We start from the raw sequence: 13,038 nt of genomic DNA, 5'->3' as shown, positions 1-13,038 counted from the left end.
GAGGGGGGGATCTAATTGAAACTTGCAGAATACTGAATGGCCTGGACAGAGTAGATGTTGGAAAGATATTTCCATTGGTAGGAGAGACTAGAACCCAAGGGCACAGCCTTAGAGTAAAGGGAAGACCTTTTAGAACAAAGATAAGGAGAAACTTCTTCATCCAGAGAGTGGTGAATCTATGGAATTCACTGCCACAGAAGGCTGTGGAGGCCAGGTCATTGAGTACATTTAAGACGGAGATAGATAGATTCTTGATTGTCAAGGGGATCAAGGGTTACGGGGAGAAAGCAGGAGAATGGGTTGAGAAACTTATCAGCCATGATTGAATGGTGGAGCAGACTCGATGGGTTGAATGGCCTAATTTCTGCTCCTATGTCTTATATGCAGGTTAGGTGGATTAGCCACGGTAAAAAGCTCATACGGAGTGGGGTTGGTCTGGGTAGGATGTTCTTTGGAGGTCAGTGCAGACTCTATGGGCTGAGTGGCCTCTTTCTGCACTGTAGGGATTCTTTGAATCTAAATTTTCATAAACTCCTACCTTTAAAGGAAGTATATTTTTGATTTTCTTTGATGTTTACTGCAAAGCCCGTCCAAACCAAAACAATGCAGAAATAGAACATAATTCTTTCTACAGAAATCTTAAAAGCACAGTAATACACAAGATTTTTTTCTGTTTCTCTTGCTCAAATTTGATTTTTGACAAGGAAAAAAATAATTGACCAGCTAAATAGGTTTCGGTCATTTGAATGAATGCTTTCAGTTGTCCCGGACAGAAAGGGTACTCACGCAGTAAATCCTTTAAGAAATCAATGCCTAGTTGTTTTAAACATTGATGACTCACTCTTCCTCTGGGGAATGAATGCTTTTACTGAATTTCACATTCAGTGACTAATGTGCAGTCCTCAGAAACTCTGAACCTGGATGATCTCAAAAGATACAGATAATAACGAGCTGATCGTATTTTATCTAAGGTGGTAATGCTTTGACTTTTCCATTATACAAGGATGTGATTTGTGAAATTAAAATGTCCTGACTCAATGTAACTGTCACGTATACAGTTAATTTTATATTTTTGGTGAAGGTGGATTTGTTCCATCCACCACTTACGTTGTCTCCCATGTTCTGACCTCACTAACCACACTGTCCCCAATGTGTTAAATGAAAAATTCTAATCTTCATTTCTAGATGACCTGGATCTCAACTCATCCAGCCTGTACAAAATCCTCTCGCTCCTTTTCACCTTGACTAGCCTCCAGGGTATCCCTCAAATCCACATCTAGTGATAATACCTTTTATTGTCTCAGCCTTATATTCTGGAACATTCTCCTTGTTCAGTGCTAAGAGATTTGTTTAGCCATGAGGAGCACAAGGGCAAATAAACCACAAATCAGTTTTCCACGTGGGCTGGAGCATTACTCAGGCACTCAATCTCACGATGAAGCGGCTTCTTCAATAATTTTTGAGGTCCATTAATGTTTCCACAGTCTTGTGCAGATCCCCAATGTCCTTCGTGCTGATTGGCCACTTTGAGACTGCTGAAGGTCTCAGGCCTCACTCCGCTACAATATTACCTAACAAGGTAAAGTCGCCATTCTCCCAGAGGACCATGGGACTGCTCTCTCATCAGAGAGACACGACTGGTAGTGAGTTTAACATGAAGGTCACCATGCCTCAGGCGAGGGATGAAGCTGCGAAGGTGATTACCTATTACAGAAAAGTAATTCATTGCCGCAGGTTTCTAACAAGCATTTTTGCTTTGCAATACCTTTGCTGTTTTTGAAAACATTGTCGCAACCAAAGTAGGATCAGCACTGGGGCCAAGTGAATGGACAGTCAGCCAAAATCTGGTGTACCATAGGGTTGAGAAGGAGCATCATTGAACAAACTGACCTTTGGCAGCTTTAAACCTATCTTGAAGCCCAGTTTCCTGACATTTGATGTCTGTGACTCTGGAAGATATCTGTTGTTAAATTTTGAACAGAGATCTACTGATGGACAAATTGGACATTTGGGTGCAGATGTAGGATTAGAGGCAGGCCGATGAGCAATTTTCCCCACTCCCAGTTAACCTACATATGCCTATCTTTGAGTCATCCTGGAACAGGCTAGAATGTGCTGAGGGTTGCTCACAAATGGCAGGTGGTCTATCAGGCCTCCATGCTGTATTAAAGCCACTCTGTCAATGCCTACTGGAACTTTCCATGTGTAAGAGGGTTTTAGTTGAGGCTAAAATATGCCCAAGGGTGGCAGATTAGGATGCTAGGTATGTAAAGCTTAATTAGAGATGAATAAGTTAACTAAGCAATGGCACAGTATGAATGAGGATTAGAAAACACTTTTAAAGTGTAAAAAAAATCCTAAAGTAGACATTGGCAAGCTTAAATCTGTGACTTATTCTGTCATCAGACCAAGATAACTTTAGCATTATCACAAATTATAGCTGAAGAAGTTGAAGTAAATGGTAATATTACTCTCTTATACTGAATTTCACATAAGACTGGCAATTTGTTGTAATTTATACTGAATAAATATCTCCTTGACATGGATTACTTTATTTCTATTGTTAACATTTTAGCATTTGGGTTATTAAGAAACCCAATAATGAAAGGATTCATTTCTTTTCAATATAGATGTCACCAGGAATGCTGCAATTGGATCTCAGGCTCCCCGCTCATCCGTTGTTGATTTTGGTGGTTCTGCTCAAGCTCTAGTAGGAGACCACAGCACACACAGCTCTTCACATGCCAGTCAACCATCAGTGTTTACATTTGAAAACCCAATCCAGGCCCAGCCCATCCTTTCGTCCAGTGCACCACAGGACTACCTCTTTCTCCACCAGTGCATGAGCAAGAAAACAGAGAATGCTAGGTATGAATTTCCAAGCTGTATACTAACATGACAGCATTGCTGTCTGACTCACATTGTGTACAATCATCAGAACGTGGAACAAAGTTGGGCTATTTTTTGCATGTGTTAAATCACAACAGGCAGCTGGAGCTGAACTCATAAACATTAACTTGCAGCAGATGGCAAGACTGATTATTTAGAAGGAAGGTTTGCTCCCTGGTTGCTCTTCATTATTTTTCCAAATGACTGAGTGAAATGAGTTTGGCCAATATCAATCCAGTTCACAGTGTATTTGTGTTTGCAACAAGCAGTTCTTCCGTTGAATGTTAAGTCTTCTCCCACCCCTGTGGTTATTTATGGCTGCAAGCTTGATAGAAGTTTACATTGTAATCTGTGCATGACCCAGCCTAATTTCTCATTGGTGCAGAACTTCAGTACTTAGAAAACAGCAGCAACTAAATGTTCCATGGACAAAAATTCAAACTTGCTGTTTAAAGTTCAAATTCTACTGAAAATGTCCATGTAGAAGCCTTATAGCCGATGGAGAAAAGCTGAAACATTGAAACATGCTCAAAAATTTATACTGTTCACTGGTGCCCTCTAATGATAAAAGCCCAGTACTGCGAGATTACAATGATCAACTTGTGAATGACATAAACATGTCTAGAAAACAGAAGAGAGCACTTAGTAGCAATACACTGACATTCCTGTCTCTAATTTGTATAGACGATGATAAAGATGGTGCAGGCATAAAGGAATCCAGCTGTTGGGCAGGTATCTATAAGATACAGTGACAGTACTTGCTAGGCCTCATGCCAACAAATCCTCGATAAAACTCAGTGCAACTCAGACTTAGCCAAAAACACCTAAATTACACCCATTGTATTTCCCCCTCTGAGCCATGAGATAGCTTTGGAAAATTTCTTCCTGCTAACACATTTAATTGTGAATTAGAGGATACAAATCAAGATGATTTTCTGAGAGATGTGACATTTGGTAATAAAATGTTGCTTACTTATAGCAAATCAGCTGGAGTTGAGTTTAAGCAAAGTTTGGAAACAGCTCAGAAATCTGTGAAAACAAGATCCACTGACTGTAGGAATCAAATTACACTTGAGGAAAACATTGTAAACTTTGAAACTTTGCTGTTAACATGAACTTTTATTAATCATTTTAAATGCTGTTGCATGTGTTTTCACATATGGTACTAAATGGCAGCGCCTCAATTTATCTTTTGATATGTTCATTGAAAACATTCTCTATAAATTCTCCACCTTTTCAATTGGTGCAGTTGCTCATTTCCATTGCAATGCAGCATTGTACAGTTTGGATATATACTTTAGTTATTAAACTCACCATTACGGCTGAGCTGGAAACTATAATGTTTGCTGATGAAAGTAAAAGAGATACTTTGAGCATGATCAGTAAGCACTAACCTCATTGCTATTTGTTTCTGGTTGTATTATCCAGGAGTGCCAGTTTTTCTCAGTCTGTACAATTGCATGGTACCGCAAAGAGAGATGGAGACACAACCTCAGAGAAGTTATCACAAGCAAATTCACATTGTGTCAATGGGGTCAGTGAGCAAATACATGGCTTTCACATTTTACCAAAACCAGAGAAACAGCACATAGAACAAAGGGACACCACTGCTTATGATTTGCCTAGGAGTCTGGGATATGACGGTGCGGCCAAATTTGGCTCACCTGGGTTCGACAATGATGACGAAGAGGTGTACACGTTTAACACTCCCAATAGCACTCTTTGTAGAAGACTTAGTGAGATTTCCACAGACTCCTATGATATTCCATCAACGCCGATGTCCTGCTACAATATTCCAAGGACATTCACTTTTGACAGAAACCACAACCCGCTATCCACGAGCTCTGGTGATTCAGCAGCTGCACCTCCTCCACGGCCACCAAAGCCTGTTCAGATAGATCGGAAGCCAGACTGGGGTAGCCCTAAGCAATACACTCGCAATAGCAAAGGAAAACAAGCATTGTCTGCAGCTACAATCCCTAGAAGAAATACCCTTCCAGCAGTGGATAACAACAGACTACACAGAGGTAATGGCTTCAAATTATAAGAGTTTTTTTTAACACTGTAAAGTAGCCACATAGCTCCAGGTATTTTAACCCCTGACTGGAAGTTGCTAGATAGAACTTCAATCTGTTCACCGTCACATTCCATAATGTCTCCTTCACTTTAAAATTTTAAAGAAGCAAAGACTTCACAAGCTGCAAGTCTGAGATACGAAGATGAAACACTGCAAATACACAAATCAAAAAGCATCTATCGAGGGAAATAGGTTAAAAACAGCTTAGGTGCAGATATTTGTTAAAACATTGTTTTTATTGATTATCTTGGCATTCTCTGCCTTTGACCCCATAAGATTCCATAACGTACTGCAGAAATGAGACTGAAACCTATAGTATCAATTTTTTTTCCCCAGATTCTAGAGTTTAAAAGTCCAGCAGTGCAGATGGGTAGACAGCAGTCTGTTGGTGATGTGACACTAGACGCCACACCCTTTCGTGAAAATAAGCAGTAAGATAATAGCAATATTCTGGTTCTGTGCACTGGCGCATATACAATTTGCAGCAATACAAAACAGAAAGACCCAAACATGTGCTGAGTCACTGATTGCTCTCGTAGATCTTTGGAGAATTACTGAGCAGGCAAATGCTTTTCTGTTTGGAAGAATATTAAAACTGCAGTTCTGTCTGTGAATAGTCAAGTGAGAGTCCCTTTGATTGTAATTTGGAAACAGGCTATGCATTATCTTCATGGTGCAAGAAGGTTGTGGTTTGGGGGTAATAAAAGGCCTATAGGGAAGAAGAACAGAAAATAAGGGAGCAACTTAGCAACAAACCAAATGAAGTAATGTTTACACTGCAGAGACCAGTGTTAAACTAATTTGAAAGTCAGAACTCGGGAGATAAGTATTATATGATGATACAGGGAACTTCCTCAGTCGGGACTATTCTTAATAGGTCCCTATAACTGCGACAATCAGCAGAAACCATAGTTAGCCCTGTTCATCTGGGTTTCTGCAAATCTTATCTCAAAGATTCAATAGCAAATCAGGTAAGCCCTGAGCCAATTCCTGATTTATGAGTCTGTTGTAATGGGTTATAATTTCTTACTGACAAGATACATGAATAACTCATTTAATAAGCAAAATGGGGATGTACAATTGTGCATTTCTTACGTAACTTATTCTTTAGTGATTTAATTTTGAAATGATGTTTTAATTTGAATGTATGGTTCTATAAAATGGAAGTGTTCTGTGTCTCACCAGCCTGCAGCATATATCAAAAGTTCAGACTTGCACCATTCACCATCTTGCTGTTAATGGTTGAATTTGAAGTTCTGACGCGCACACTTTTTGATTTTGCTGCAGGCAGTTGAGGGTTCCCACCAGTAACATTAAATCAAAACATACACCCTTCTGTGTATCTTTCTGAAGAAGGGATGAATTACTGTGTTTAACTGAAAAATAACACGGTCCCATTTCTCTGGTGATTCAGTCTTGTGTAAAATTTCTTCCAACTAGCTTCTTCATGTGAAACATATGATTATCCCCGTCACGCTACTAATAACGAAGGCCTCTCGATGGAGTCTGTTAATGATGGATTCAGCTCTTACTTGGTAAGGAGCATAAAGAAGTAATATGTTCACAACTTAATGGCTCTTTATATTAATTGTGATGCACTACTATCCTGAACTGCTCCATATCTCTCTCTCTCTCTGTCAAATTTTGTATCTTGTTAAGAACTCCACAGAAACCGATGAGTTTAGAAAGAAATTTGAATTTACAGTTAATAACTAAAAAGAATGATGCGTCAAGACTTTGGTTTTAAGCATTTTATAGTAACAAATGGCTAAAAGTACTGAAGTCAATACTTTTTATAGGCAGCTTGTAATTTAAACAATAGAAAGTAAAAATCCCCTCTATACTTGTCACCTAACTCTCTCTTTCTTTAGGGAATTAAAACAATGCAGCAAACAGCCCACAGAGTTGCTCCCAGCTTCCAATGTGCTGACAGTCCCCTCTTTCACTGAATAGTAATTTCAAGAGTCCTCCCATCAGTGCCTTCCTTAGTTAAAGGAGAATTTCCTAAATCCACTATTTACTGTAAAACCTGCCCCATTGTTTCTTTCCTTCTAGCTATGCTAGGATAACTTATTTATCTAAGTACAGACTGTTTACCTCTCATGCCTGGCTGCAGTAGACAACTAAGTCAAGCACTTTGCTGCCTGCTAACCACACAAAGCTGCTGTCTGTCTGTGATATTAATTGATTTGTAGGGAAGCCTGTAGTCTGATCTCAAAAGTGACTTCTACTGTATTCTTCCTCATGCATTTAAGTAGAAATGGTGATCACCTGTTCTTGAGCTGAAGTGTCTTCCATTTTAGAAGTAAATGGACAGATTACAAAACAACTACCTACAACTCAACGCTTCCAACAAATTTCAGGAACCTTGATAGACTCAGAGTTCACCCACTGAAATTTATTGCCATTGTTTCAGCCATGCACACCCTATACCATCATCCTCGTGCTGTCAGGACCTCTCTTTGATCTTTACCACACCAAACCTGTTGTGAGACAGACTTCGCAAAAATCACATTACCCCCTCCATTTGAAAAATGCAGTTCCAAATGATGAATTATAAGATTGTTTGAACAACATAAAACCTTTTTTTCAATATTTTGCTGTAATTTACTTAACATACAAATAATATTTGCTAAATTGCACTTCCTTTGTTTTTACAACTTGATCTTGAAACACCTTCTCATCGATAGTGCTCATTCTGACACAAATCTACCTAACTGCAGAGTACAGCATGGTCCACCATGCCAGCCACATGCAACTTTTCACTATGGACACTGGCACCCAATTATCAGGAAGCTATTATCATCATCTTGGCATCTACGTAATGCCCTGGCATGGTATGCTGTAATCACACACCTGTGAAGTAGGGCACACAGGCAACCAGCAGTACACAGCTGCTTCAGGCTACAGTAAACTTGGCATGAATTAGGCTGCCCACCTGGGCTGCTCCCTTGTTCACCCAACAAGCATTCACCTGGTGCCCACCAGCATGCCCAGAGCATGCACGCCTTGTCTTGCCTTGCACGGGCAATGGCACTATCACACAACCAGGGAAGTGGCTGTGCTGTACAGCAGTGCTCAGTCAAAGGTGCCCACATCTTCTTGTACATCAATGAGTAATGTCAGGCTGTACCTGTACCAGATGGCATTACTGATCGCGCGAAACCCATTGCATCTGCAGCAAGCAGTGGGGCATGTCTGAACGTCCTCAGGGAGTGGCCCCTAACTCCATGCAGGCATCCATCAGAGAGAGGAGTCCAGAGCAGTTAGTCAAGGGCAGCCTCCCATACCAGGCCTGGGCATTGGCCATGGTCAGGTGACCAATGGGGGTGCTTTGTGTTCCTGGGAGCTGGTCATGGTCAATCCTTTGGCACATTGGAGACCCAGGCTGGGGAAGATCTGCCGCTGACAGCGACAAGACTATCCACCGATTAGGAGTCTTGCACATGTTGGCCAGGAATAGCCAGTCAAGTTGCCCAAGGGTATGGGTCACGGTCATCCTGTCACCATTGTTCACAGACGTGAAGAAAGAAAGGGGGGGATGTGAGGAATTTGTAGGTATATATACCCGGATGGGGTGATGTTATCTGGCATGGACAAGTTGGACCGAATGGTCTGTTTTCATGCTGTATAACTGTATGTATGAACTGGGAAAGTGTGAAACCCTTGGGGTTGATGGGCTCTCGTAACGTGAGTGTTAAGTGAGCCGCAGTGTGAGGGGAGGGGTCTACATCTACAACCAGTGACACTGTGTCCACAAGAGGAAAACACTGGAGTTGGACACATGACACAGACTGTGTACTCCCCGGCCATCAGGCATCATAGACTCTCGCTGTGTTGTACCCCACTCTGGCATGGTCACTGCTGGGGAACTGCCTGAGATAGACATTGCTATGCACCCAGCCAGGCAAAAACTGGACAGAGTGGGAGGGCAGAGAATCTGAGGTTTTGGAGGGAGTCAATGCCAAGTACATACTTTGCTAACCCTGCTCCCACATGATGGAATTGGTACTCAGTGTATTACTGAGGATCATTATAGTGGATCCTCAGTGACTAGAGAGTGATGCTGCAGGTCACAAGGAAGCATCTAGACCCTACAGAGAGACACAGACAATGACATGAACAGTGAAAAACAAACCTTGATCACAGATTCAAACTATGTACTAATGTCAGCTGTGAGCCCCACACACCATGATCAAACCTTGCTTCACCTGCCCTCTTGCTGCCTCTCACTGAGCTCTCCATTTTCACAGATAGAGTGGAGGGGGCCTGCTCTGTAATGGATGGAGTTGTTGACCTGGAAGATTTGGTGGGGTAACCCTGGGAGGGCCGTTTTTATCCAGACAGACCAGCTGTGCCAAGGTTTTTCCATGACCCTTCCTGGCCTGAACTTCCAAGGATTGTAGTGGGCCAGGTAGAGAGGAGGTGGCGGGCTGGATATATCTGCAGTCTGTTGCTAAGGGACCTGTGTGTGGCTCCTCCTCCAGCATAATACCTTCCTGATTCCAGGTGAGGACCATGGCTATTGCTTCCTAACCACCCCACACAACACCCGCCTCCCCCAACCCGCCAAGCCCAGTTTTGGTCCTGAGGCAATGGAGGGCAGATGTACATTGATTCTACAGCATCCCCTGGGATGGTGGGGAGTGCTGGGGGGAAACTGGGCCTATCTCTACAGGGCAGCTGCCAACCTGTCGATGGAGGCAGCCAGACAGTCACTGGACTGGTCATAACGCTGCAGCTTATCAATGAGCCATTGATAACCCATACTCGTGCCTGCCAATCTTGCTCTTCTCTAAACATGTCCATGAAGCCCCTCATTACTGGGACCACAGGGTCTTCTCCTGCTGCAAGGCTAAACAGGTGCCTGGCCAAATACAAGTGCCAGTGTCCTGGGGCGATTCTCTCTCTCACCCAACTTCATAACTGTGTGTGTGAGCTCCTCAGTAGCCACCTATTCCACATTTCCTTTGTCTATTGAGCAGTCCCACCCCACCCCCACCCCCACCCCCACCCCCTCAACCCCTAACAGTTCAGTGTCATCGATGGCGGGGACTCCAATGTGTAGTCATGCCAACGGTACCTCCATCCCCTGAACAGTCTCTTCCTCCAAGGTCAAGGAGGTCTCTCCACCCCCGTTCCCCTCCCCACCCCCTTTGGGGAAATGGCTGCTTCTTAGCTGATGTGCTCAGCTAACCAGCTGCAGCTGTAAAACACAGAAGGCAGGAGGAGTCTTGCAGCCACTGGTCAGAGGCAGTGCCCAGTATAGCACACTGAAGGCCTGGTGAATTCACTGCTGTATTTCAGTGCTATGACAAGTGGTGCCCACTCAGTTGCTGGGACCTGGACATCTCTGCAGTCCCCATCTTCCCTCACCAGAGTGAGTATCCTGTCTTCATGGTGGGGGGCGGAAGGACGCTGATACCTGGAAACCGCCCCCTCTCTCAATCTGTTTACTTTTCTCTGCCCTGGTTTGAGCTATAGGCAGAGGCTGAATAGGCTGGGAGTTTTTCCCTGGAGTATCGGAGGCTGAGGGGTGACCTTATTGAGGTTTATAAAATCATGTGGGGTATGTAGGGTGAAAATAGTCAAGGTCTTTATCCTAGGGTGAGGGAGTCCAAAACTAGAGGGCATAGATTTAAGGTGAGAGGGGAAAGATTTGTAAAGGACCTAAGGAGTAACTTTTTTACGCAGAGGGTGCTGTGTATATGGAATGAGCTGCCAGAGGAAGTGGTGGAGGCTGGTACGATTACAACATCTAAAAGGCATCTGTATGGGCATATGAATAGGAAGCGTTTAGAATGATATGGGCCAAATGCTGGCAAATGGAACTTTGTCAGATCGGGATGTCTGGTCAGCGCACATGAGTTGGATGAAGGGTCTATTTCCAAGCTGTATCCCTCTATGCCTTCTTCTGTATTGGCATAAAAGAGGCAAATGTGTGAGACTCAAGTGCATGGCACGGCTGTGGGGGAAAGATATGAGATGCTCCAAGGGAGTGAGGAGGCAACACAGAGTGGATTCAGAGTTAGTGGTGTGGGAAAATGGCGGGGTAAGGGGGGTAGCACACAACAGAGGGAATGTCAGAGCAGAAGCCTTGGTGGGAGATGGGTACTGTAGCAGGGATCAAGCAAGCGTGAGGCAGCAAAGAATAACAATGGCATTCACCTTGAAGGCACAGTGAAGGTCATTGACCTTCTTTCAGCACTGCTGCCCAGGTAGTGATCTGTGACCCTCAGTCTCTCTGTTCCCATATTCCCTTGTGCCAAGTATTGTTTTTAAAGTTGTCTGCTTTTTGAGAATTAGCATATATGAATAATATTTAAACATTTCAACTATGTGTAAGAGTATCAGAAAATACCAATGGCCAGACGAATGACTAAAGAGTGTGAGATGCATTATTGGTTTCCTTTTGTACATACTTGTCTGCAAGACAAATCAAGGCTTTCCATATTTTGTTATACATACAACCACTTGAAATTTTATTTTTCTATTAATTATTTGCAATTTCTGTGCATGTAATATAGAGTTGAAATTTCCACAGAAATAAAGTTTTGTAATGGGCTGCACTATTCCCTACAGATTATTTTCTAACTTCTATCCCAGCCTCAGTTTATCTATGGAAACCCTCATTCATGTCTTTGTTACCTCAGAGTTGACTACCCTCTCATAGGCACCCTCTATAAAGTTGAGATCATCCAAACTCTGCTCCTGCCCTAACTTACACCAAGTCTCTTTGCTTTCTGACCTGTGTTGGTTCCTGATTAAGTCATCCCTTGATTTTAACATTCTCATCATTTCTTTCAGATCTCTCCAAGGCTTTACCCTTTCCTATCTCTGTAATCTCCAACCTACAGCCCTCCAACATATAAAAGCTCCTGTAATTCTGTCTGTTGAGCATTACAAATGTTAATAGCTCCACCACTGGTGGCCATGCCTTCTGAGTTAATTAGGCTCCATATTCTGGAAATTCCTTCAGATACCTTTCTGTCTCTTTATCTTTTTTCTCATATAAGTTGTTCTTTAAAAACTATTTGACCAACATTTTGTTCATCTGACCTAATATCTCCTAAAATAATATGGTGATAAATATTACTTTATAATTCCTGTGAAGCATCTTGAGATATTTTATTACCTTAGAAGTGCTTTATAAATACAAGTTATTGTCAATTAATTTCACACTTTGTTTATCTACCCAGTTGTCATTTTGCACCTGGAATTTATCAACCTTTCTGCCTAATTTGTGATCCTCTTTTAAACTGAGGCATTGTGAGAAATTGAAGATACATAATGTTAATTCACTAGCATTCTGGAACGAGAAATCTAAACACATTACAAAATACAAAGTTATACGGAACACAGTCAAACACATTTATTTCTGGTTAGGAAGTTGAAAAACATTGTATGTTTTCACAGAGATCAACATGCACAGCATCCCGCTCAGAAAGTTTGGAATCAGAAGATAACTATGTGCCAATGAACCCAGGTTCCTTATCTTCATTTGTTACAACCACTGTAGAGAGTTGTCAGGATGTCTACATACCCATGAGTCCTGGTCCACACCACTTTGACTTCCCCGGATTCTCCTCAGCAACATTCCCCACACGCAAAGGAAGTTCGGCATCTCTCTGCCATAAACCCAACTTTCCTGGAGATTTGCTGCCACCTCCAGTCAACCGTAATCTCAAACCAGACAGAAAATGTAAGTTCTATCAGTTTCACATACTTTTATCTGGAAAAATATGCCTTTGTTGCCTCAGATGTACAAATATAATATTTCAACCTGTGCTGTTATAGTCATAAAAATGAAGAACCATGGAGAAGGTCAGCAAGTCTAGCAGCAGTTATGGGGAGACAGAGTTAACTTTTCAGATCATTACCTTTAATCAGAAGTCAGACTTTCCATTATAAGAAGGATTTTATGGCCCCTAAGCTTACTGTGTTTTTGGTGGGGAGAAACATAAAATATGCAATAAAAACCAAAAGAACTGCGGATGCTGTAAATCAGGAACAAAAACAAAGTTGCTGGAAAAGCTCAGCAGGTCTGGCAGCATCTGTGGAGGAGAAAACAG

At 42.2% G+C, this 13,038-nt stretch overlaps 1 protein-coding gene across 1 annotated transcript in view; it reads left to right on the top strand.

The window, feature by feature from the left end:
* Positions 1 to 1,501: 1,501 nt before the first annotated feature.
* Positions 1,502 to 13,038, top strand: part of LOC109914132 (GRB2-associated-binding protein 2-like) — a 21,010-nt gene continuing 9,473 nt past the window's right edge. The window contains exons 1-5 of the mRNA XM_048597957.1: positions 1,502 to 1,579; positions 2,609 to 2,868; positions 4,318 to 4,916; positions 6,407 to 6,501; positions 12,383 to 12,668. Coding sequence (XP_048453914.1) covers positions 1,502 to 1,579; positions 2,609 to 2,868; positions 4,318 to 4,916; positions 6,407 to 6,501; positions 12,383 to 12,668 — 1,318 coding nt within the window. The remainder of the gene's footprint in view (positions 1,580 to 2,608; positions 2,869 to 4,317; positions 4,917 to 6,406; positions 6,502 to 12,382; positions 12,669 to 13,038) is intronic.

The sequence above is a fragment of the Rhincodon typus genome, chromosome 6, assembly GCF_021869965.1.
Source record: "Rhincodon typus isolate 14 chromosome 6, sRhiTyp1.1, whole genome shotgun sequence".
In the NCBI taxonomy this organism is placed as follows: domain Eukaryota; kingdom Metazoa; phylum Chordata; class Chondrichthyes; order Orectolobiformes; family Rhincodontidae; genus Rhincodon; species Rhincodon typus.
The sequence above is the reverse complement of the archived record's forward strand: the minus strand, read 5'-3'. Positions and strand labels throughout refer to the sequence as shown.